General features: G+C 38.7%; 1 protein-coding gene across 1 annotated transcript; it reads left to right on the plus strand.

Moving 5' to 3' along the window:
- Positions 1–389: 389 nt before the first annotated feature.
- LOC310762658 (protein SIX6OS1) lies at positions 390–25,534 on the plus strand. Its single transcript, XM_083613996.1, has 22 exons — positions 390–455; positions 1,237–1,294; positions 1,899–1,955; positions 2,785–2,911; positions 4,564–4,653; positions 5,029–5,216; positions 6,421–6,463; positions 7,503–7,623; positions 10,306–10,400; positions 11,598–11,731; positions 12,895–12,974; positions 15,331–15,416; positions 15,524–15,588; positions 16,929–16,999; positions 18,026–18,156; positions 18,310–18,442; positions 20,341–20,392; positions 21,907–21,977; positions 23,175–23,305; positions 23,460–23,592; positions 24,191–24,245; positions 24,886–25,534. Exons 2-22 carry the CDS (start codon positions 1,246–1,248, stop codon positions 25,074–25,076), a joined length of 2,103 nt encoding a protein of 700 aa, XP_083470122.1. The 5' UTR covers positions 390–455; positions 1,237–1,245; the 3' UTR covers positions 25,077–25,534.
- The last annotated feature ends 1,229 nt before the right edge of the window (positions 25,535–26,763 follow it).

Genomic DNA, 26,763 nt, shown 5'->3' on the forward strand with positions numbered 1-26,763 from the left:
CTTCTTGGACGCAGCGGGCTCAACCCCTTCAGGGCTTCCCGCCAAATGAATCTCCTCAGGCGGCGCAGCTCCTGGCCCGCCCCGCTGCCGTTGGGACTTAAAATAAAGGCGGGAAACAGGCTGCCGAGCGCCTGAGGCGGATCACCTCAGCCAAACGGCGGTTAAAGCACCGCGAGAAGCGCCTCAAAAACGCGCGTCTTTCCTCCGCCTCCTCAACTTTTCCCGCGCATTTTACCCCCCCCCCCGGGCGGCGCCATTTTGCTTTCTGCTGAACAGCGTTTTAAGAGGTTGACTCTCAGCCTCTCTGTGAGTCTTACTGCCCCCATTGAATAAACAGGACCCCCCTTCCCAAACGAAGTGGGGTGTTTTGTTTTGTTTTTTGACGAAGGACAGCGGGTGTGGTGCCACACACGCTGCAGATTATTTTTATCTGTTCTTCTGAAACCGTGTTTGTGGTGGGGGTTTTTTTGTCATCAATAGGGTTTTAAAATCTATTTTTATTACTGTTGTTGTCAGACTGCCTTTAAATCACGTTGGGGGTGAAGGCTGTGGTTTGAAAGTATTTTTAAAGTGGCCTTCGGTTGAGGGGGCTGTATAGAAATTTAATAAACAAACAAAGGAAGAAACAGGGTTTTGTAGAAATGCAGATTTCACCCAGAACCGTCATGTTATGTGGTCTGGAAACTTTACACCTGACTTAATTTTGAATTTAGAAAAAAATGTCGCTGTCTTGCTAAGCACTTCTCCTTCTGACTGATCATTTAAGGATCATGTTTATCGTTACCTGTGAAAACATTAATGAGGGGCAAAAGATTGGTGAACGTTCAGTGTAACTTTGAACACTTTTAACATGGGAAAGTTTGTGATGCTTATTCAGATACATTAAAATTTGTTAATGGTAAAAAGCTGGTTAAAGACTCCAGCTATCATTACGAACAGGTCAGTGGAAAAAACTGCCTCAGACAAAGTGGGATAATTTTACAAGAGGGTTAATGTTAGCCTCATATTCCCTCCTTTTTCACGAAAATTTCACCCCTGCCTTACAAAGCATCTCCCGTGCTAGCATAGCCTGTAATAATAGAATTTACTACCCTATACCTAGGCCTTTACAGCAAGGGGTGGGTTTTATTTTCATTTGTCTCCAATTTTCATTTTGTATTGCTGGGGCTGTTAAGTATGTCATTGTGAGCTTGTGCTTTTATTATGTTCTTCCTTTTCTTTTCCCTCTTCATGTAGATTTACAAAATGGCTGATGTCATGTTAAACAACCTGAACAAACTTCTGCTACAGCTTGGTATGTTGCCGTGTGGTTCAGCTTTGGAAACAAGCAAGGGAGAGTCCTCACATCCCCAGCCTTCAGTTATCTATAGTTTTTGATTATTTGGCATATATTGTTTGCCTCGCAGTGTTATAACACATTTAAAACACTTTTTCTTTACAGTACTAATGTAGCTGAGTCCGATACGGATCTGTGTTACTGGGTTAAGATAGAATTGCACTCGACGCCAAACTACATGTTTTAAGGTCCTAACAGTCACTTCTAAGCAAATTTGAGAGAGGAGAATTAATAGCAAAGAATGGTGGGAATGGTTTAATTCTTCCCTCTCCTTTCCCCATCAGCAGTTTTCACCTTTGTACTGGTTTGGATGGATGCTTATAAGGCAAATGCATCTGAAATGCAGGAAAAGCAGCTTTGGGATGGGGAAGGAGGGGAAGCAGCGGATGGGGTATAGTTTAATATAGGCAAACCAAAGGCAAACAGCTTGAATACACCTAGCACTGAAATAAAATCTAGTATTCAAGTGACTAAGTTACTGTTTTAAAATGCAAATTAGTTTTCACACTTACCGTAATATCTGAAGGCAATGATATCATTCATCTGTATGTTTCTGCTACAGTGTTTCAGCTGCAGCAAGCATCTTACTCCAAGGAACATTTGAGGCAACAGATCCAGAGTGAGTCGACTTTAATACATACATTTTGTCAGAATCTTGCATTTGTTGCAGTTTAAGCTCTCATATATACTTCTGCATGCCCTTTGCCTTTCCTTGATAGAAACATTCCTCTTATCCTTGGTGGATTGTAATGGAAAGTGGTCCTCATTGTCGAGAAGTTGTACTCTTGGTCTGAGAATTGGTTATGATTCACAACTTGTGGTGTCTATCCAAAGGCGTGTCTAACAAAAAACACACAAACAAACAAAAACCACCATGCACAAGGACCTGCTACCTTATTGAAACAAATGTAGCAGCCCTAGAAAGCAGGGGAGCTCCAGATGCATATTAGACCTCCAGTATCCATAAGAACAGGCATAGGCAACCTCAGCCCTCCAGATGTTTTGGAACTACAATTCCCATCATCCCTGACCACTGGTCCTGTTAGCTAGGGATAATGGGAATTGTAGTTAGTACCAAAACATTTGGAGGGCCGAGGTTGCCTATGCCTGCATAAGAAGGTGCTGGATCAACATTCTGGGTGGAATTTAGCATCATGCTCTTTCAAACATTCTATCTATGCAAGCATTTCACCTTGCTGGTCGGAATTATACCCTCTCCCCCAACCCCAAACTAATTTTGGGAGAGTGTGTGGGGAGCAGAGGAGGGCAGGTCTTGTTGTGTAAGCAAGTCTTTGTGCACAGCTTCTGCTGATGAGACTGTTAGGTAAATTCTACTCTATAGCTCTAACCTTGGAACATATTGGGTGGTTCCAGTTGTATAGTTTGTATCCCAGTGACCTATTCCGATCTTAAATTCCATCAAACATGAAATAAACATTTTCTTTCAGTATATTCTGCAAATACTGCAGGGAAAAAGATTGAGATCTGTCAGCTACAAGAAGAAATTAACAAGAACAAGGAGGCAATTGCTAGCCTACGCAAACGAAACAATAGCTGTAGAGAGAATTGTAATGCGTAAGTATATGGTAAAAACTTTATTTCTGAAACCGCAATTGGCTATAATATACCTCTTTGTAATCAAGCAATTATGGATTTAGCTAGTAAGAAGGGGTGTGAAGTTATTTTGTTATAGACAGAGAAGATACATAGCACTTTCTGAGGTTTTAAAGTGCTTTCAGTACATTATCTCTATAATCTTACAGCAACTCTGTCAGTCAGGTCAGTCAGTATTATTATTTACATACTGCGTATGGGTGGTAGAGTGTCTGAATGGGTGGAGACACCTGGAAAATTTGTGATATGTGTTCACATTATACCTTTAAAGCACAGTTAAATAACATTCTTTCTCTCAAAGAATTCTGAACATTATAGTTTACCTCTCACAGTTACAATTCCTAGCAACCCTTAACAAAAGACATTCCTCAGAATTCTTTGACAGGAAAAATGTGCTTTGATTGTGATTTAAAGGTATAGTGTGTATGCAGCCTTAGATTTGAACTGGGGACTTCATGGTTCCAGTGCTGGATTAAACCCTTTCAGAGGCCCCTAGGCATTCTCAAACTTGGGGGCGGGCCCTTGTGTGTGGGATAACATTGAACTCGGAAAGCTTGGTTGTAATTTTCTTTCAAGATCAAATCAATATTATTTTGATCTGTTGTCGTGGGGCCCCTACTCTCTATTTGGTAATCCGGCACTGCATGGTTCACACCAGTTTCTTAACTACTGCTATGTATTTCTTTCTTTGTTACACTTATATCCTGTGTTTATGCCAAATGGCAATTCAGTCAGCTAGCAGCAATAATACAAATGCAGTGGTACCTTGGTTTAAGAACAGCTTAGTTTATGAACAACTTGGAGTAAGAACGCTGCAAACCCGGAAGTAGGTGTTTTGGTTTGTGAACTTTGCCTTGGAAGCAGAACATGTTTCACTTCTTGTTAAGTGTGTTCCATTTGTAAATTGAGTCCCCTGCTGCTATGGAAAAACACACTTTGGTTTAAGAACGGACTTCCAGAACCGATTAAGTTTGTAAACCAAGGTATCACTGTATAATAAAAATATCAACATACAATAAAACAGCAATAAAATACAAACTGAAAAACATAAAAAAACCAGACAAATAACCATTTAGAGCCAACCACAACTTACTTACAAATCAACATATGGGTCAAAGGACTGTGCTGTATTAATACAAATGCATTTGCCAACCAGTGGAAAGTCATCAGAGACAGGGATAACTGGGCCTCCCTTGGCAAGGAGTTCTGGCGTCTGAGAGCAGCAACTGAGAAGGTTTTCTGGGTTCCAGTTAGTTTTATTGTATTAATGAGTATTTTTGAGTGTAAGTATTTTGTGATATGAAAAGTTGGTACACATGTTAGTACTGAACTTTACACTGGATACAAGCTACATGCAATTGAAATCAATGAGAAAAGCACAGAGGTTTTAGCTTAGGCTCACAAAGGTGACTGTGAGCCAAAAGTATATCCCGGGTTCCTGTTTCTCAGAGGACATCATCACATTATCTTCTGGTAGCAAGCAGGGAGAGTGTAAATAGAAAGGTGCTGGTGGGAATTACCCATTTTTATGATGGTTTTGTTACTTATGAATATAATTAAACTATGCTTTTAATAATTAGATGCTTACTGTAGTTTTAAATTTGTTGCCTTAGCTGGAAACCAACATACATGATTCTTAGTCAGCATGAAGAATATTTGCAGAAGGAACTTCAGAATTACCAGGAATCAACAGAAAAAGACAAGTATGTAGAAATGTTTGACAGCTGTATATTAAGACTTCCATAAAATATTGCTGATTATAAGCAATGAATTTGTTACCTATAAAAATGTGAACACTCAGGAAGATAAGGATCTACTCTTTAATGGAGAATTATATTTTGGGGTACACCACCACTTCATTGGCAATTGCTGACTGCATCCTATCACTGAAAAGTAATAGAAAAATACAGGTGGTTTCTCATATTCCCAACTATGTTGTAGTTCAGTTAAGGCAACACATATTTTTTTCAAATTTCCCCTGTGTTGAACTGAGCAATTGTCTCAAGTACTGGCTTTGCTTTGAAAAGATAGTTAAAGTGGTGTCTAAGGCGGGTGATTGTATTTCCTTGTTTTAAAAGGAAAATGTACCAGGATTACACAACTCAGTATCAAGAGACTTTTAAACAGCACCAAGAAAAATATTTAGCAACTGCCATTGCTCAGGAATATCACCAGGAAAAAAATGAATTTGAAGAAATCCAAAACCGAGTTCTGAAGCAGTCTGAGCTACTTAAAAAGAAAGAAGCTGAAGTGATAGAGCTTCGAGGTAAAAACATAATTTCTATAATGCCAGTTATCCCAACTGAAATAAAATATACATGGTGGAATTCACCTAATGAATTCCATCAGTGGAACCCCAGTCTTGTGCAATGAGGTTCTTACCCTTTCTTCTGCACCCCCACAAAATGGGGTCTGGGTGTTTTGCGGGGAGAACTACTAGAATGGCACATGACAGGAGGAGAAGGGGAAACATTCTATAAGGCAAGCCAAAATGCTTTGAATTCATCCACAGAAATAAAAGAGTTTGGAAGGGATCTAAAAGTTAATTCAACAGATTGCAGTGAGTTGGGATTATTTTTCTTTAAGGGTATGCCCAGATCAACAGTTGCCCTTCAATCCACCTGATATTATTGTCATTGTTTATTATTTATTTAATTTCTATACTGCCCTTCATCTGAAGATCATAGGGCAGTTCACAATATAACAACAAATACATACTATAATAAACAAAAACAGTACCCCCAATTTAAAAGGTGTATATAGTTTAACTAGCCAAAGACCTAGGAGAACAGGAATGTTTTAGCCTGGCACCTAAAGATATGTAACAAAGATGCCAGATGAGCCTCCCTGAGGATAGTGTTCCACAAATGGGGAGCCACCACAGGAGATGCCTGTTCTTGTGTTGCCACCCTCTGGACCTCTCACAGAGGAGGCACACGAAGAAGGGCCTCTGATGATGATCACAGGGTCTGGGTCGGTTCATATGGGAGAGGCAGTCCTTGAGGTATTGCAGTTCTGAGCCGTAAAGCTTTATTGTTAAAACTATCACTTTGAATTCAACCTGGAAACTAATTGGCAGCCAGTGCAGTCGGTCAAGGATTGGAATGATATACTCAAACCATCTTGCCCCAGTGAACAATCTGGCCACTGAATTCTGCACCAGCCAGTTTCTGAACCATTCAGAGGCATCCTCATGTATAACACGTTTCAGTAATCTAACCTAGAGGTTACAAGAGCATAGACGACAGACGTTAGGCTATCCTTGACCAGATTCGTGCCACTGAGGCCACCCGAGCCTCAAGCAACAGCAGTGGATCCAAAACAGGATCCATTGTGCAGATTAACATGGTGTGAGAACATGATATAGCACAATCTGGAATGAAAAGCTATTTTTAAAAACCTTTGTGACCAGTTTTTACCCAAAATGCGTAAAAATGAGATTAATTCATGAACAACTTTCCTTCCTCCAGAACCTGGTCCGTTCCAGTCACTTTCGCAGTGGGCATTACAGATGTATCCATGTACTCAGCTTAAAAATTGTCTGTTTAAGAGTTGCCCTGTGGTTTTTCTTGTCTTTGTTACTGACTTTATGATTGCTGAAAGATGTTGAAAAACACAGGTATCTACATTGTCTTCCAGCTCTTAAAGAAGTCTATTGAACTGTAATTGACGTAGAGGGGTAAGAACAAATCCTATAGTTCAGGCCATGTAGCTACTGTAATCAACAAGTCATGAGCAAGGAAGAAATATTAGTTTAACTTTGGTTTAGAACTGCCCTATTTACTGCTCTATTTGCTATTCACAAGTAAAGATTTGTTCTAAAATATTTACAATAAATGCTAAAAGTTCTGTGCATTTATTACTGGTACATTTTTGTCATATATAATTCACCATGAATCTTCAGGATAGGGTGGGATAAAAATGGGATAAGTATGATGTTTATAGATTGAATTCACAAAGGCCTTTTGTGCTAGTTGTTATTCAGAATGGTCTTAATTCTTGCAATAGCGTTCTTAACATTGTTTCAGATTTTCGGAAGCAGAGCAGAGCCTCAGCTTGCCCAAAGCAATGTAATAAATCTAAGGATTTACATGATGTTCATATCCAGTTCTTTAGCCACAGGAGGACACTGAAAGCTCAATCCTTCAGTTCAGTTCAGTTGAAATACTAAAACTCATTTCACACAACCAGCACAGTTGTGATATGACAACTGTCCCCTCCATCAGGCATGAACAAAGGCTGTGATAAGTGGTTTATCTGAACATTAAGCCCTAAATATTGCATGGCATGCCACTGTTTATCATCCAAATGTGGATTCCAGCACATTTCTATCTGGGTTAATAGCAAATGATTCAGACAAACATGTTCAGCACAAATGTGGCTGAATCTGGGTTGAGATTAAAAGTTACCCAAGTTAAACAGCGTAAGTGTGAATAAGTTCATTTATTTCAAAGGCTTAAATCCAAGTGAGCACACTAAAATGTGTTTCCATTTAGCATTTTACTTTGACTGTTTGTTGTGTATGTTTTATTGATTCCTTAACTTAAGAAAGTGCTTCTTTGAGGCACAACACAAAAGAAATTCTTACGCATGCAGTGGTTCTCAGGCAGCAATCACTTGAACTAGAAAAAACAGCAGAAGAACTACAAAGGAAAATTAATTATTTCAAACAGGTAAAATGCCTTTTAAATTCCATGCTATGTTACCATCTGCTAAAACACTACTATATCACTCACAGTTGCTAAAGATATATTGCATTATTTCAAGCTCTGTTCCGTAGTTGGTAATTATTGTGTTCTTACTGTTTTAAGATGACAAAATGGGATTTCCTCTGAAGCATTGTGGATGATACCCAACCCACACATCAGATAACATAATCACCCAAGGTCTCTCATTTCACTTAGATCTAGCAAATCCTGACCCCCACCCTGATGCAGTTCCTTGTTCCTGATGCTCTCCACCAGTTCACCTCTCAACAGAGCCCCACTGCCTCCCAACTCCCACAAATTTAAAAGAAATATCTTCATCCTATGTTAAGCACCTGACAGGATTTTAGAATCTGACAGGTAACAGCAGACTTATGGGGGTGGAGGGGAGAGACTGAAGACCCAGCTACATAGTGGTTGACTGATTAGAAGTTAAATAAAGGAACTGAGAGGTAATATATAAATGTCAATGAAATTTCTTTTTTGTTGCCTGGAAAACTTTACACTACATTTTCTTGAAGACTCTAATAGCTCCAGCTACAATTCTTTTTCCTTTATCTTTTGAGTATGTAGGTCACCATTATTGTCCCCTATTGCAGATTTGGGGCAGTAGCTCAGAAATAGTGGCTTGCCTAAGGCTACCCACAGAGTTCATGGCTGAGCAGAGATTTGAACCATTTCACTGCTTAGTGTTCTGGTTTCTTTCTCTTTCTCTTTCTCTCTCTTCAATCAATGTAAAAGAAAGGCCACATTGCCATGTCATATTCACACAGTCACAAGCAGCATAAACACCCTCATTTCAGTCACACACATACCTATAGCAATTCAAAAGAACACTTTCCCTCTTGCCAGAGTTGGAATTAAAAACCACCTAGCATACCTCGCCTTCAAACATCTAAAATCCTGCATCCTATTCACAATGTGGCATGATCCATGCATTATTACTGAACAAAGAGAACTGGTCAGGCTAGGTCAGCTTTTTAAAATCTGTATATCAGTTCCCACTAAAAAGTCTGAAAGGTTCTGCATAGTCTAATGTCATGTCACACAGTAACACCTGTAAAAAGATTGTATGTGTCAGGCAAAGTATGTTGTACATAGCATTATTAATAAATGTATGACTTGGGCCTCAGGCCCCTATATCTTTTGAAGAACTGGATTCAGAGCCTTTCAATCCCTTTCAACAGGGTTCTTTATAGCACTTGCTTTTCTGAACATACCCCATAAGATCTAAGATTGGTTTTATAGGTTCCTCAAGCCTCCACAAGGGTGGAGGACCACTTAAGATTTCCAGAGACTAATGCATCAGGTTAGCTGCCAGACTGGGGAAGTATTCAGCTGGCTGAATACTACTGTCCATTGCAGGAGTATTCTCCTGATTTTACTATCCATAAGCTATAGTTGTGGACTTTGGAGCTCACTTAGGCTACATATGCAACATACATTTTATGCACCCACCCACAGAATCCTGACAATGTTAGTTTGTTAAGGGTGCTGGGAATTGTAGCTCTATGAGGGGTAGACTACACTTCCCAGGATTCCTTTTATAGGGTGGGAGCAGGAAATGTGCTTTAAATGTATGGTGTGTACACAGACTCAAATAGTGGACACAATAGCCCCTAGAACCCTTTCCCTCTTGCCAGAGTTGAAACATCCTTGTGGTTTACTAGGCAGCTACAGGCAATGAGACAGCAGAAACAAAGATAAGAGTGCAAATGAAGAAAAACATCTGAAAATTTCAGCCAAAACAGCATAGAGCCCATCTGAAGGCTTCTGTGGTGGTGATAGAGAGATGACCTTTTCTAATAAGTTTTCTGTTGTCTTAAAACTTAATAATTTCTTTTGTAGTTTAGGTTCTGATTTTAATAAGTTTAAAGAAATGTAATAGATTGGATCCTGTCATGCCCTCCCATGAACAAAAGGGCTCCTTTCATTTACAGAAGTGATTGCAATCTGACAGATGAAGGTGTTTTTTACTAGTTCCCTGTAGCCTCCCCACCTTCTATACTGCTTCAGAGGTTCCCACAACTCTCAATAACAGATTCATAGGGGGCTATGTGCAGTGGAAAGTGGGAATCAGTGAAAATTTCCTCCCTTTCTTTCGTCAGGGCAAGTGTTCTCCTGTGAGTAGATCAAGTTCTGAATCTAAGCTACTGTAATTGATTCCTTTTTTATTTTACTATTGGTCTAAGTCATTCTGGGGGCTTTTTAAGGTGCAACGGTGCCATTAATTAAACAAGGGCAGGCAGAGATAGACCCTTGGGTTTCTTGGGTTAGTGTAGACAAGTCATGGAAAAATAAGACTGCCTTTCCATGCTGGAAGCAACTTTACAACTTTTAAGGAACCACCAGATTTTTCAGTGAAGCCTATGGGGTACCCTGTAGTGCATAATAAAAGAGGGGCATTGTATTAAACATAGTGCTACAGTGAATATTCTGTTAGTGCAAGGATTTTTCCCTTTGTGGTAGAAGATTCTGTCCCCATCTCCTCATCTCTGTACTCTCTAAATCTATTCTGGGGGTTCCTCCAATCCATGAGAGCAGGTGAGATATATGCGGAAGGAAATCCCCTCGAACTAGTACAAGAAGTTAGTTGAATACTGTCCATGGATACAATTATATCATTTGTTTATATAATTTTTCTTTTAGCAAATTGAAAAGATTAAAGAAGATCAACACAATCCTGAAGTGATAGAAAAGGAAAATGCAAAAGATCTTGAAGCAAGGAAGGCATCTGATGAAAGGCAATATTTTAAAATTGATTTTATCACACATAAACAAGTCCCGTAAACTGTAATGCTATAATCCTATCTATATAAACATTCAGACGTATCTGCACAACAAACATATATCATGTTTATACCCCTTTAACTGCCTAAGCTTTCCCTGAAGAATAATAGGAGCTGTAGTGTTTGAAGATTGTGCAGATTATATTGTATTGGTTCCTTACATTATCTTGTATGTGAGTCCCCCTCCCCCAAAAAATAATACTAGAGTTCCCAGAGGAGAGGGAATAGTTATTGCCAGTGCTCTATAACAGTAGAAAGTGGCTCCTGCATTACTCTAATGTCAGTGCAGACCTTCTGATCAGCACACGAATAAGAGGGGCTAGTTCTGAACTGTCAATGCAATTGTAGTTGAGAATAGCATTGCTTTTATACCTTTTTATCAAGGTAGAAATATTTATTTTAAATGCTTTATCTCTATACTTTACTGAAGTCTAAGGGTGCAATACTGACTTCACTTAAACTTTTGGCAAATCTCCCATTGAACTAGGGTTGCCATATTTCAAAAAGCGAAAATACAGATACAAAAGTTGTTGAGGTTTTGTTTTTTGTTTTTTGTTGTTGTTTTTGTTGTTGTTTTTTTTTGCAAAGATGCTGAGCTATTCTTAAGGAATTTTGCCAAAATCTACACTTCTGACATTGGTTGCCATACATCTGGATTTTCCCAGACTTTTCGGCGATTTCTGCCCAGACACTGTTTCCGATGGCCAAATTCCAGTTATGTCCAGGAAATTCTGGACATATGTCAACCCTATAATATACATACTGTGCTATCTTTCTGCATTTAATGTCGCATGTCTTTGTTTTATTGCAGTTAATGCAAGATCCTCTGTATACTGCATTTTAGAATGGGAATTTTTTTAAAAAAGGAAGGAAGAGGGATGTATTAAATGTTTTGTCCCTATATGGCTCCATGTTACGTTCTTTCTGTTCTATAATTTGTCATGTTTGTGTCATGCCCATTGGCAGGTATTACCCAGCAAATATATTGTAATGGATTCTAGCTTAGGCAGAGAAGGTACATCTTTTCAATATTTTGTCCTTTACCTCATTAAGCCACCCCTGGCCTTCACATCTCTCTCTTTCTTTAAAAATAAATAAATCCACTCACCTTGTTTACTGTTTGCTTTCATTGTAACTTTTTTCTTCTTTCAGCTTGTTCAAAGAGAGTCACCATGTGTTAAAAGATAAACATCAGATGTATGAATCATTACAGCTTCCTAGCATTTGTCAGAAATTAGTCCAAAGTTTCTCAACTCTGAAGCCATTGTTTCAGCAAACGCAGAGAGGTATAATTTATATCTGTAAAGAAAATATTTTGAGGTTTCATTTTTAGGTGAGGAGTAATGTAGATGTTAATTATCCCATAGTAAGCAGTCCTTGCCACATCTGAGGGGGACTCTACACTCTGTGCAGTAGACACAATCATTGTATGGGCACTAATGTTTCTGAAAGCATACATATGATTATTATTATTATTGTGTGTGTGTGTGTGTGTCTGTGTGTGTGTATTGTTTTTGTTTGTTACTTCTTGTCAGCATATGTCTGTCTCGGGAAATGATGGAGTGCTGCTGGAGACAAACTGCTGTGTTAGCACCGACATGACCACCCCAGGGCACAAGCCTGGGCAGTGTGTGTATGGCATTCTTGGGCTGCCCAGATGACAAGATCCTCCCCCTCTCGGTCTTACTGATGTGGTCCAAAGAAAAGCAGAGCAATACATTTGGCACCAGCTTGGCTGCAGGAGTTGACAGAAGGAGGCATACAAGGTGCCATCCAATTGTGTTAAGGACTCCAGATTTGTGTAGGGTTTACTCCTTAGGCTTTTCTTCTTCCAGAGATATCCTGCAAGGCAGTGGATGTTTAGGACCAGAGTTTTTCTTCTCCTAGATGGGCTACCTTTCCAGGTTGATGAGCCCCATCTGCCCCTCAGTTCCCTCTACAGCATGTGCAGAAACTGCCTTCTTGACCATTGGACCCACTATTGGCCTCATCCGCTCAATGCGCCATAGCTTGTCTTCGCATGCAGGAGAAGTCTGAGGCTCATCAGCTATCCTCACCTAATTTAGCAGCTATGTTTTTATATTGTAAACCACCCTGTGGTTTGCAGTTAATAATAATAATAATAATAATATAGAATGATCACAATTGTTGTATAGGCAAATACATCAGTGTGTTTTCTGTACTCTGAATTACCTACACCAAAGGTGACAGATATAGTATTGAGAGACTTTTCCACATAATACTTTGTGCCAGTTCTTCTCAGCAGTCATCTATATATGTTTTAAGAAACTGGTATATTTGCCCTGAAGTTTGTCATCTTCAAGCTGGTAGTTTCTGATTACCTTCATGCTGTTTATAAGCATTTATTGTCAATTTTGTTTTCAGTTGTTTAATAATAAAGCTAAATTATGTATGGCTAATTATATCAAACTGCCATTAAATAATATAGGTATGGAAGAGAGAAAAGATTCTGCAGGACATTCAGCAGTGACCAGTATATACTTCAGCCATGTAGAAAATGAAAGACAGGTATGCAAATGGAAAGCAGGTGAGACCAGGGGCAAGACAGGAGCAATTTTTTGTATCTATTGTTTAAAAGATGATTTGATTTAAAAGAAGCAGTCAGTTTTCACATTGTAACATTCTACGTATATATAAAACCAGCAACAGAAAAACAAATATAGATGTCTAAATGTTTTATTATTATTATTTTTGTATTGCTTCATTTATGTGCCACTACAAAAACTAAAGCCATAAAGATACAGTAGGATAAATACTAAAATAAAAACAAAACATACAAAAACAATCCAAGCAAACAACAGAGCAACATTTTTTTAAAGCTTCTGGAAGAGATAGGGTTTATAACTTCACTGAAGCTAAACACAACTCAGGGCCATGTCTCAGTTGTAAAAGGTACCAGGTTCAATAGTTGATATCTCAATGTGGGACTGGAAAAGACTCCCCTCGGAAACTCTGGAGAGTTACTACCAGTTAGTGTGGATAATATTGAGCTAGATGAACCAGTGGTCTGACAGAATAAAACAGTGTCCTAAGCCCTTAAAGGAGCCATTCAGTTCCAGCAAAAGACCCTTATTTTCACCTCCGATGTCCCCATTTCATGTGATGCAGCTATATGGAGGAGGACTCCACTGATACAGATTCTTTTTATTTTACTTTCGTATATTTCTCACCTTCTTTCCTGGAATCCAAGGCAGAGTGCATGTGATTCCCAGGTAGTCATATATGGGCACCGATTGAACCCAGATCTGCTCAGCTTTAGCAGAATGGTGGCCTCATGTGCCTTTAGCCTATACAGGCTATGTAACAGGCTTATATGAGGAAGGGTGATTTCTGAGATAGATTTGGGTCTTAGTTTGTGAAAAACCTAAAAAGTGAAAAACAGCACTTTGATTTAGACTTGGAAGCTAAATGGTAACCAGCACAGTAGCCACAAAATATGTTCTCACTTCCAACATGAGGTGAGCTTCAGGTTCTCCTCCAGCCTTACCTGGAGATGCCAGCAATTGAACCTGGGACCTTTTACATACAAAGCATGTACTCAGTTGCTGAGCTGTGGCCCTTCCATAGTTGATGCTAGAAGCATGGAGTTACCAGACACAATCCTTCTCTAGAGAGGGGCACAAGCTACATCTATACAGCCATCACCTTCTCTTAGGTATTTTTTAATGCAAAACAATAAAATTCAAGGTCACTGATTCAGTGGGAGGTGTTACACAACCAGAACATTTGTTCTGCCTGTAGATAACAATTCCCCGCCCCCAAAGAATTGCAGGACAATCTCACCTATCTATCCAGACAGAACTATGCATATGGGTCTGCCCCTGAATCAGAGATTCCATGCAGACATACAGCAAGAAACACTTCACCCACCCAATCTACACCACTACTACACTGGTCCTTCCCATTCTTCTCAGCTAACAAGGTATAGGTTTGATAGAAAGGGGAAGAGCTCTACAAACCCTCAAACCCTGATTCTTGTAAACCACTTAGAGGCTTTGTTACAATTAAGTGGTACATAAAATTAAATAAATAAATTCAGCAATATTTATGTTTTTCATCCTTTGATATAGACTTATGTGATGCCAATAAGCAATTTGAAGTTCCATTGACTTCAGTGAGAGAAATATAGGTAGTCTCTTAATTCTGCCAGAAAAATCAACGGAACTTGCAAGTGCTTACATTTGACTTCATTGTGCCTTTGTTTTCATAAAATCATAGAATTGTAGAGCTGGAAGAGACCATGAGGGTCATCTAGTCAAACGCCCTGTAATGTAGGAATCGCAACATGTGGTTCCCCCATCCAGTCTGAAACATACCAGACTCTGCTTAGCTTTGTAAATGTGCTAGCAGTTTTATTGCTGTACCGCTATGTTGTTCTTCAGCATGCCAGAGCAATGTTCTACATCCTTTTCTTTTGACCTTCCTTGCTATAAATATGCATTGTCTTTCCCTTTTAAGAGTACATCAACTCACACTATAATGAGGTCTCCTAATATATTTCATATAATAGGTATATATCAGAGTTTGTTTTTGAAAGCCTAAGTGAAAAGTAAATGCTATACTCACTTCAGTTATCCAGTATGTTCTTTATTTAACACATAACAAAAATGAGCCTATTAAGCAAATATACAGCAATGCAAATTCATTTATTCACTATAGCAATTTTCTTTTAGTGTTGTTTTTTTTTTGGGAAACCAAAAGGACAAATTGGAGCCGATCTGATGGCAGGAAAAATAATGTTTCAAAATCATGACCTGTAAATAGAGGTCAAAAGAGCTGTATTTGTACAGCCTAAGGAAAAGTCAACATGTCTGAATTTATCATTTTGTACTTCCCTTCATTTGAAATATGTCCTCTGTTTTAGAAATGTAATGACACCATAGGAACTAACATAGCAAAAAATGCCCAGCTTTCATCTGTAACAAGCTTGCAAAACCAAACACCACTAAGGTAACTTTTAAAATAAATCATATTTTCATTAGTGAAAGTGTGGATTAAGAATCTTGCATGAAGATAATGTTTTTGAAACAAACTCGTTATCCTGTTTATTGTCTTAGGTTGCTATCTTATCAGAAGCAAACAAACAACAGGCAGTGGTTTGAGGCTGAGGCTGCAGAAATAGGTATAAAATGCAACTGAAACATTAGAATACAAAACACTATTTAAAATGTTGTTGTTTAGTCGTTTAGTCGTGTCCGACTTTTCGTGACCCCCTGGACCAGAGCACGCCAGGCACTTCTGTCCTCCACTGCCTCCCGCAGTTTGATCAAACTCATGGTGGTAGCTTCAAGAACACCATCCAACCATCTCATCCTCTGTCGTCCCCTTCTCCTTGTGCCCTCCATCTTTCCCAACATCAGGGTCTTTTCCAGGGAGTCTTCTCTTCTCATGAGGTGGCCAAAGTATTGAAGCCTCAGCTTCACGATCTGTCCTTCCAGTGAGCACTCAGGGCTGATTTCCTTCAGAATGGAGAGGTTTGATCTTCTTGCAGTCCATGGGACTCTCAAGAGTCTCCTCCAGCACCATAATTCAAAAGCATCAATTCTTCGGTGATCAGCCTTCTTTATGGTCCACCTCTCACTTCCATACATCACTACTGGGAAAACCATAGCTTTTACTATACGGACCTTTGTTGGCAAGGTGATGTCTCTACTTTTTAAGATGCTGTCTAGGTTTGTTATACATAATCATATAGCTAAAGAGAAAAAGAAGACTTCATCCTGCTTATTGACTTACTGTGCAAATTACAAATTGCATAAATTAGAGTTCTTGAATTTAAAATAATGAAGAATTGTGAACTTATGGACTATTATGCCTGAAATTAAATTGTGTCGCAACAACCACTATGTTGGCTGATGGTTATATTTGTGGTGGTGTTTCATTGCCACAATTACACACAGCATATGGGATCAACTAATTAGTGTCAGTCATCATCACTGCTTAATCAGGAACGATAGTCATCAGCAATTGCAGCATTTTACAAAGTAGATAAAGAATAGAACTATTAATGACTTGCCCATATAGTGTATTAAAGGTTTTCCAGTCAATATGGACCCACTTACACAGGATACCTATGCAGCCTTGTCTCTCAATGTGCCACTTGTAGGACACATGAATTCTTCAAGTCTCTTTGGCCATTTGAGCCTCAGTATTGTTCTTGAACCCCTTTGCTTTTGTTTGTGGTGCCCAGAATACCACATTCCTCACAGGTGCATGGATCACCCCCAGGGCAACAAATCAAGAGGACTATTTTTCAGTCTGGGGAGTTGAACTTCACTCTCATGCTACACATTGCCTTTAGAATGAGGCTAATTTGTAGAAGACACCATCATACTCTGCTGCTAAAAACACAAATAAACCAACTCTTATGTTAGTAGATCAATGATACCAACAGTGCTACTTTTGAATATTCTTTTCACATGTGATGGCCTGATTTTTTTTAATGCAAGCATTTTTTTCTAGGAGGAAAAAAGGTTGAGTATATGGAACGAGAAGAAGGAAACAGAACAGAGGATTCTGCACAAGCATTTCAAGTCCATTTACCTTTATTTTTGCTTTATCTATTTATTTTTCTTAAATAAATGCCCAGATAACAGTTTTTCAGTTCTAACATGCTCTATAATGCAATGTCATTTGTAAGATCTCCTGTCTGAAAGTAGATGCAATAAAAAGTATGGGTCCTGTTTTCACAAGGAGGGGCTATGCTTTCTGATAGAGCACATGCTCTGAAATGATCAATGATAAGTTCAGCCATGGAGGCTCTGCTCAATGGTGCTGTTGCCCAATGAGATTTGACAGATGATGGCATGTGAGGGCCTTTTCAGTGGTAGCCTCTAAGCTGTGGAATGCTGCCCCCAACGAGGTGCATCTTGCACCAACAATATAGCTTTTCTCAACAGGTCAAGATGCCCCTCTTTGCCCATGTTTTTAGTGGAGTGAAGTACTATTTTTAGTGATATGTAACCCATTTCAGGGATCTTCAAGTAAAAGAAGGGTCAGAAGTTTAATAAATAAAAAAACACTGAAGGCCCTAGATTCAGTCCTTGGTAGGGATAAGATCCTGTTGAATCCCTGGGGAGCTGCTGCCATTCAGTGTGCATACAAAATTGAGTTAGACCAATGCCCTTTTAGCACAGTGCAACTTCATAAAGTTCACACACATGTTAGTGGTCCCCCATGGCTCAAATGCATGGTTTGTATCCATCAGGAGCTATGTGTTCCGTATCGTGGGCCCAGGCTTTTTTAATTCAGCAGGCATTTAAGGGTAGTACAGAAATTGTTTAAATAACTAATCAAATTTGTGTGTGATGTCTATATACAGGTGACTGAAGGATTTTTTCATTTTTTTCACTTCCATTATATATGAATGGATGCACTCATACATTTAAGAATGTTTCTTATCCACCTGTACTAATGTTGTTTTAAGCACAGCAGTCTTATACCTGATGAATATAAAGATTGTTCTCTTTTTGAAAAGCCCCAATAAGTGTGTCTTGGTGTCCACACAGCTGTGAATGGCATATAAACATGGTCTTGTATGTAAAATTTCTCTTTAACAGGATGGGCAGGCAACAACTGACTGTCATTTTGCAGAAAGAGAAGACGATGCTGAAAGCTATCCAAGAACTCCAGAGCCTCACATACTTCCAAAGACACCTGCTTCTAGTAGGGTGGAAACTCCATTAGAACTGTAAGGATTCTTAGTTCAGATATGAGCTTTGTCATTCTCCCACACTTTTGGAGTGAACACCCTACAAAGCCCATATTTTGGCTGCTTTCCAACTTAACACCAATTCCCGCCCTCAATTGCCAATAAATTTCTCCTCTTATTTCTTTACAACAGAACTCCATCAAAAGGCGAAGGATTAATGTCAAAATCGCCTGCTTTTCCTTTCCTTTCTAGCTTTACTGCAAAGTCCCTTGGATTTAATTTCTTTGAGTCTTCTGTACTTGGAGCGGAAACTTCACCAGGCCAGGTAACATTGAATTTTCAAAATGCAGAGCTGTGTGAACTTGAGAAATGTATTCATGATGTAGTTAGTGTCAGACTAGAACTGAAAAGGTGCAGATTTAAATTCCCAATCAACTGCAAACCTCATTGGGTGAGGAATGGATAAAAGCTTGGGGGAGAAACCATGGCTTCCACAACTGTGAGTTTTTTTGGAGAGTGAAGATATAAATGTAATAAAATAAATATTAGAAACACAGCATGAATAATAAGTGTAATCTGCAGGTATAGTCAACCTAATAGGCATTTTCATGTAAGGATACAATTCTGAAATGCAAAGTTCAAAATTTCTCTTTAGGGATTGGTATAGATTCTTAAGCAATAATAAAAAACTAGTTCATTGGGAGTCAGCTGCAGAAGGATAACCCATACTCTTTTGGATGTCCAGTCCCCTGGGATTTGTCTGAAATTAGTGATCTGTCTTAGAAGTCACATTCTTTTACCAAAGATTGAGAAGAGAAGATTTGCTTAAACAGGCCACATACAGAATTAATAGCCTGTCAACCTGTAAAAGGATGATTACAAAGTTGCCTGTGACCTTCTCTGCAGAATCTTCCATGAAGTCTACCTCTGACATCAGTCAGGTTCAAATTAGACATGCATCTACTTAACTGCCTCTCTTCCTCGATGGAGTTGAGTTTTTCCTTTGTTACTTGTTTGAAAAGCAGCCTTGGTGACTCCAGTCAGAGTGCAGGGCGGATGAACAGATAACACTTTCCCTTCCAGCTGCTCACACATTCATCTCCATAACATAAAGAGATTCAAGGACCACACAACTGCATGCCTCATGTAGTTTGAGGCATACCTAGAGATGCCAGGTAGCAAACATAAGGCAAAACTGATTCCCTATTCCTAATATGCAGTTTCTCTTTCATTGACCATAACTACAATCAATTCATGGTGTTGCATTTATTCTTTGGTATTCTTCTAGAATGATGGGTCCCAGTTCATGATAAACATGGTCATATGCATTTAATTTAAAAAAGGTAAAGGTACCCCTGACCATTAGGTCCAGTTTTGGCCGACTCTAGGGTTGCGGCGCTCATCTCGCTTTATTGGCTGAGGGAGCCGGCGTACAGCTTCTGGGTCATGTGGCCAGCATGACTAAGCCGCTTCTGGCGAACCAGAGCAGCACACGGAAATGCCGTTTACCTTCCCGCCGGAGCGGTACCTATTTATCTACTTGCACTTTGACATGCTTTCGAACTGCTAGGTTGGCAGGAGCAGGGACTGAGCAACGGGAGCTCACCCCGTCGCAGGGATTCGAACCGCCGACCTTCTGATTGGCAAGTCCTAGGCTCTGTGGTTTAACCCACAGCGCCACCCGCATCCCTTGCTGCATTTAGTTTTACTTGGAAGTAAATTGTTATTGCATTTAGGAGTGGTATGGCAATCTCAGTCCTCAGGTTGCAAAACTAGTAAAATGTAATATTTGCTTTTGATTTGCTTTTTAACATGCACAAAATAATAAAAATATTACATTCAGGGTATAATCCTCCATCAATTTACCTGGGATTAAAGCTGATTGAATACAGTGATAATAAAGAGTAAACATGCATAGGATTGCTCTGAACATCTTAAAGAAAACGTAACCATGTCTTTACTTTGACTTCTGGAGCACTTGGTGGAATTAATGTCTCACTAGTAGAAGGGATAACCCCTAGAAGTAACATGCATGGAGTTTAATAACAAGGCTGGCAGAAATGGCAAGTTCTTACTGCTAGGGTTCATTTTTGGAATTACAGTTTCACTACATCAGCATTTTAAGAACTTGGATAATTAAAACATGGTGCTTTTCAAATCCTGAATTTACTAATTTATTGATTTTCTAATTAATTCACTTATATAATGAATATTATGTTTCAGTTAGGTGAAAGAGATTCTGCTGGCAATTTAAATCCTGTTTCATTACACAAAGGTAAGCTTTTACCATGAAATGTTTTGTCAATAGCTTCCATTAATTGACATATTGCTGATAGGCACCCAGTAGCTTCATTCCTTTAACAAAATGTTTAAAATGACTTCAGTCTGGCTTCACACAGTATCATAGAGCTCTTGGGCTTAGTGGTTTCTGTCTATCCATTCCACTTGCTCTTGTGATTTGTTAAACTTTAATTGTTCCAACCAACTCTCACAGCAATTTCATTCACTCTTCTGAAGCAGTGGTCTGAATATTTGAAATGTAAGGCTTCTTTGAACACTGTCAGTCATGAAATCCTGTCCTTTAAGAGCAGTGGGACAATCTCAGAATCCATGTTATGTCTAATACTTTTTTTTTTTTTTTAGTATTCAGGCCATTTTTAAAATAACGAAATTGTAATTAATCTCCAGTATTTTTTATTGTATTCCTTAGAAAGTCAATTCAAAATATTATTCCCTTCAAGGAAATTTATTTAGGAAAAGGGAGAATGATTATTCATTTGCATTTTCTTTTTCACCATGCTCTTCCGCTCAAGCTTTTCAAGATGAGAAAGATCACATCAGTTTTCCTTTTCCAGTTGGATCACTCCAAGGCTTTCAATCCTTGCATTTTTTTGCTTTTTAGAAATTGTTCCTTAACTGGGCTTAGAGTTCCTGTGCTGTGGAAACACTCTCAGTCTCCTGACCTACCAGGGTTTGCTAATTATATAGCTGTGAAGAAAAAGTTCATACTGATTATCCACTTATTGCATGAATTACAAGCTGCATAAAATAGAATTCTTGGTTTTAAAAGCATGAAGACTCATGATTGTTTGGACTGCTGTGCCTAAAAATAAATAAATAAATCATTTTTTATTTAAAATATATATTATGTTGACTGATAGTTGAATTTGTGGTAATGTTCCACTGCTACAATCACACACATGTGGTATCAGCCAATTAGAGTCTGTAATCACAGCTTAAGTGGGAAAATCGGCCGCCACCAATTACAGTATTGTGCAAAGTAGATAAAAAAATAGACCTGTGAATGATTTGTTTATACATGATGTTAAAGGTTTTGCAATTAATATGGATGCACCTACAGAAGATATCTAAACCAGCTTTTTTCTTCTTCTAAATATGCTACTTGCAGGCCAAATTCTTCGAGTTTCTCTGGTCATTTGAGCATCTCTTCAGTATAGTTATTGTACCTCTTTGCTTTTGTTTGTAGTGCCCAGGAAACCCCATTACTAACAGGTGTGCAGGTCAGCCCCCGGTACAGTAGATCAAGAGATGGATTATCTGTTTTATTGCACTGCACAGCCTTTAGGCTGAGGGTATAGGGTGATGTAAGGGACACCATGATGGATTAAGTGATTTGTGGAACATACCATTATGCTCTCTGCTCCTAAAAAAAATACAAATAAGCCAACTCTTACATTAGTAAATTTATAGTATGAAGAGTGCTACTTTGGAATATTATTTTCACATGTGATGAGCTGAATTATTTTTAATGCGAACAATCTTCTCTAGAAGGAAAAAAGACTGAATATGTGGAACGAGAAGAAGGAAGCAGGTCAAACGATTCTGCACATGTGTTTCAAGTCAGTTTAACTTTATTTTTGTTTTTTCTATTTATTTCCTTCAAATTCATGCCTGGTTAGCACAGGTTTTTGCAGTTTTATCATGTTGTATAATGCAGTGTCATTTGAAATTAATGTTTTACATGTGAGCTCTCCTGTTTGAAAGTAGTTGCAATAAAAAAAAGTGTTTTCACAAGGAGGGGCTATATTTGGTGATGGAGCACATGCTCTAGAATGATCAAAGATAACCTTGGCCAGGGAGGCTCTTTTCAACGGTACTGTTGCCAAATGAGATTTGACGGATGATGGCACGTGAGAGGGCCTTTTCAGTGATAGCCTCTAAATTTCAGAATGCTACCCCCTCCGAAGTTAATCTTGCACCAACATTATATAGCTTTCCTCAACAGGTCACTTTTGCCCATGCTTTTAGTTGAGTGGGCTAAAGTGCTATTTCTTTTAATTTGCTTCAACTCAACTCACACCTACTGTTTCATTGTATTTTACAGTATTTTACAGTGATTTTAAATATTGTGTTATATGTTTTCAGTGACATGTAACCCACTGTAGGGGCTTTCAACTGAAAGCTCACCCCCACCCCGATTCAATGCTTGGTAGGAATAAGAAAGATCCTGATTGAAATATTGGAGAACTGCTGCCACTCAGTTTGTATACAAAATTGAGTTAGATGGTATTTTAGTATAGGGCAGCTTTATAAAGTTCACACACATGTTAGTAGTCCCTGTGGCTCAGATACAGGAGCTCTGTGTTCTGTATTAAGGTTCCAATTCTGTGGAACATCTCTGCAGCCGAGATCAGACAGTCCTCCCTCCTTGTTGATATTCTTTATTTTAGTAGATACTTTAAAGTGATTCTGATTTTGTAGTCGTCTTTCAACTGATAAGCTTAGAGAAAACTGTAATCAAACATTATATTGTTAAATAACTCACCAAATGTCTATATGTGATGTCTATATACAGGTGATTAAATTTTTCACTTTTCACTTCCATTATACATATATGGATGGATGGATGCATACATTCATTTAAGAATGTTTCTTATCCCACCTCCACTACAGTTGTTCCAAGCACGGCAGTCTTATGCCTGATGAATATAAAGATTGTTCTCTTTTTGAAAAGCCCCAATAAGTATGTCTTGGTGTCCACACAGCTGTGAATGCCATATAAACATGGTCTTGTATGTAAAATTTCTCTTTAACAGGATGGGCAGGCAACAACTGACTGTCATTTTGCAGAAAGAGAAGACGATGCTGTAAGCTTTCCAAGAACTCCAGAGTCTAACATACTTCCAAAGACACCTGCTTCTAGTAGGATGGAAACTCCATTGGAACTGTAAGAATTCTTATTTCAAATATTGTTAATGAGCTTGTCATTTTCCAGAGCACGTGGTAAAAGACTCTACCAAACCTAGTTTTGGGATGTTTCCCATTTTAACACCAATTCCCTCTCCACCATTCTTACTAAATTTCTCCTTTCTTTACAACAGAACTCCATCAAAAAGTGAAGGATCAATGTCAAAGTCGCCCGCTTTTCCTTTCCTTTCTAGCTTTACTGCAAAGTCCCCTGGATTTAATTTCTTTGATTCTTCTGTACTTGGAGCGGAAATTTCACCAGGCCAGGTAATATTGAATTGCCAACATGTAGAGCTGTGTGAAGTGATCAGCTTATTCATTACTAAAATATGGTGCAGTCAGTGTCAGACTAGAAGTGAGGAGATTTGAATTTCAATCCCCAATCAACCACAAATCTTATTGGTTGAGGACTGGATAAAAGGTGAATAGGGGAAACATGGTCTCTACAACTGTGAACTGTAGTAAGGATAGTGTTCAGAAATGCAAAGTGGGATGTTTTCTTTAGGGACTGGTATGCCTGGCGTGCTCTGGTCCATGGGGTCACGAAGAGTCGGACACAACTAAACAACAACAACATAGCTTTAGAAGCAATAATCGGAACTAGTTCACGAGGAGTCTTCTGTAATTGAATAACCCCTACCTTTTTGCATGTCCAGCCACCTGGATTGTGTCTGAGATTTGTGACATATCCTTAGAAGTAACACTCTTACCAAAACGGTCATAAAACATACGGCGTTTGAGAAGAGAAATTTTGCTTTAATTTGTGCTGTGCAGCATTTTCCTTAATGGCTGGTGAACTTGTAAAAGGATGCTTACAAGGATGCTGGGTTTTGCAAATAATTCTCTTATATATATTATGTTTCAGTTAGGTGAAAGCTATTCTGGAAATTTAAATCCTATTTCATCACACAAAGATATTGGTAAGTTTTTATCATGAAATAAATTGTTTAGTCAATAGCTTCTCTTACTGCATATATTGCTGATAACATGTGTGCTGATAGCCACCCAACCAGTGGCGTAGCGTGGGGGGTGCAGGGGGGGCCGGCCGCACCGGGCGCAACATCTGGGGTTAGGGCAAATCCACGGGTTAGGGGCGCAAATCCACGGGTTAGGGGGCGCAAATCCACAGGTTAGGGGGCGCAAATTACTTGCCTTGCCCCGGGTGCTGACAACCCACGCTACGCCACTGCACCCAACACCTTCCCTCTATGGGCTTAGATGATGATGATGATGATGATGATGATGATGATGATGATAATGATAGCTTAGATTTCACTCTACACTTTTCACCTGCTTTTGAGATTCATCACGCTTTAGCAGTTCCACCTTTAGGAGTGGTCTGAATATTTGACATAATTTCTTTGAACACTGTCGGCCAGAAATTCTTGTCCTTTAAGAGCAGTAGGACAATCTCAGAATCCATGTCATATCTAACTGAAATACCGGTAATACTATTCTTTGGCAATTTTTTAAAATAATGAAATTGTAATTAATCTCCAGAATTATTGATTGTATTCCATATAAAGTCAAAAGTTAATTCAAAATATTATTCCCTTCAAGGAAATTTATTTGGGAAAATGGAGAATGATGATTCATTTGCATTTTCCTTTCCGTCGTGCTCTTCCACTCAAGCTTTTCAAAATGGGAAAGACGACTTCAGTTTTCCTTTTGCTTTTGGGTCATCCCAGGCCGCCTCACTAAAAGGCTTTCAGTCTTCATCACAAAGCAGAAAGTCATTTTCACTTTTTTAATTATGTTCCTCAAATGGGCTTAGAGTTCTTATGCATTAACAAATGTTTTTCACTTTGCACCTAAAACAAAAGAAGATGACAAAGGAAAAAGAGAACAAATATTTTCATCCAAGGGATGACATTGTTTCATTTGAGTCTATTGATTTTAAATGGCTCCAGTTAAGAAAGTTAAAGGTAATTGTTTCACTATATTAAAACCTTTGACAAACTTTTATTTTATGAGCAGCATGTAGTGTAAGCTTCAAAACTTTAATTTGAAATAGCTTCTTCAACACGTTTGGTGCTATGTATTTATCAAGAATTTTACTGTCATCTCAACTTTGTAAAGACTTTTGGTAAAACTTTTACAAGTTGTTATAGCAACAGAATGCTTGTCACTATTGTCACAGTTGTTTTCCTTTTTTAAAAAAATACTGTCCTGTAACACATTTAAATTTTAAATAAAAAAGTAATCTATATATTAAACGCCTCACATTTCTTCATGCGGCCAAATGTTTCTGGGAACAATGGCAAATGAATTCCTGTTTCAACTAAGCAAAACATTCGATCTCAGACCTGTTTAGAACATTATTTGGACTACTTGGTAGCTGACTGCTTTAAACTATTCTGAAAGGGTTTCTTGTGGCACTATTTTGTAGGAGTGAGATGGGTGAATATGCCATTTTAGTTCCTGTTGGTTTCCCATTTTTCCAATATTAAGTTCAGTTATCCACATTTCCGCATCAGTTTGTGATATATACACACACACACATATATATATATAAATATTATATATATATATATATATATATATATATATATATATATATATATATACACACATATATGCCCTCATGGAAATTTATCAGTAGTGTAGTGCAAATTTACCCTTCTGTCTAATCCAGGAGTTCCCAAACTGTGGACTGCAAAGTTGTATGTCTATGAAGAACACAAGTGGCAGCTGTGGATTGTGGCGGCAACATCTGCTCCAAGACTGGAAGTGATAGATGTGAGGGAGCGGTCCGCCAGTATTCTCAGGAATTTTCAAGTGATTGTGGGGAAACAAGTTTGGGAACCACTAATCTTACCTCTAGTCAGTACTGATAGAGAAAATGACAGTCCTAAAGCACAGTCATAATCGTACAATGAATCATCTATAGATTACATATGTGAGCATGTGCATGTATCCACTTCTGCCTTCATGTCAATAAAAAAATGTAGGACTGTATGCTCTAACTTCAGAGAACACACCTGGATTGTTGACTGTTTTCCTCAGAAATTGAGTTGCTGCCAGCTTGCCTGCCTTCAAGGCTGAACGGCTCATTTAGAAACTTCTCTGCTGGCTTTTTTTTATGTTGTAGCTCTTGACGTCTCTGGAGTTGACACAAGTCACATGCAATCAAGTCTCCCTTCCTGGTGGACAGGGCCTGTCCTAATGTTCTCTGACTCACACCCAGGTTGTCTGTAGCTCAGCAGTTCTGCTTCCAGACACATCACTTTTATGTTCCCATGTTAACATCTTGCCAGGAAATTGCCTTTTGGTGTGCCACTCTTCTTACCTTTGCTTGATCTGATGTGAATATCATGCTCTTTTTTTGAACATTTGGAACAGTTCACCTTTGGAAAGGTAACTTCACTTGTTCTCTCCTTTCTCCCTCAGCTGTACTCTCTCCTCCATAAGAGGACTTACATTCCCTCAAGAAGAATC

Source organism: Podarcis filfolensis, assembly GCF_964270895.1.
Source record: "Podarcis filfolensis genome assembly, chromosome: 1".
NCBI classification, from domain to species: domain Eukaryota; kingdom Metazoa; phylum Chordata; class Lepidosauria; order Squamata; family Lacertidae; genus Podarcis; species Podarcis filfolensis.

What these genes read in the sequence shown, in the direction of transcription:
- LOC310762658 (XM_083613996.1), top strand. Translation starts at nt 1,246, where the DNA reads ATGGCTGATGTCATGTTAAACAACCTGAACAAACTTCTGCTACAGCTT. An exon ending in GAATCAACAGAAAAAGACAA is followed by an intron (nt 4,654 to 5,028) that starts GTATGTAGAAAT and finishes TTGTTTTAAAAG; the next exon opens with GAAAATGTACCAGGATTACA. An exon ending in TCCTGTTTCATTACACAAAG is followed by an intron (nt 20,393 to 21,906) that starts GTAAGCTTTTAC and finishes AATCTTCTCTAG; the next exon opens with AAGGAAAAAAGACTGAATAT.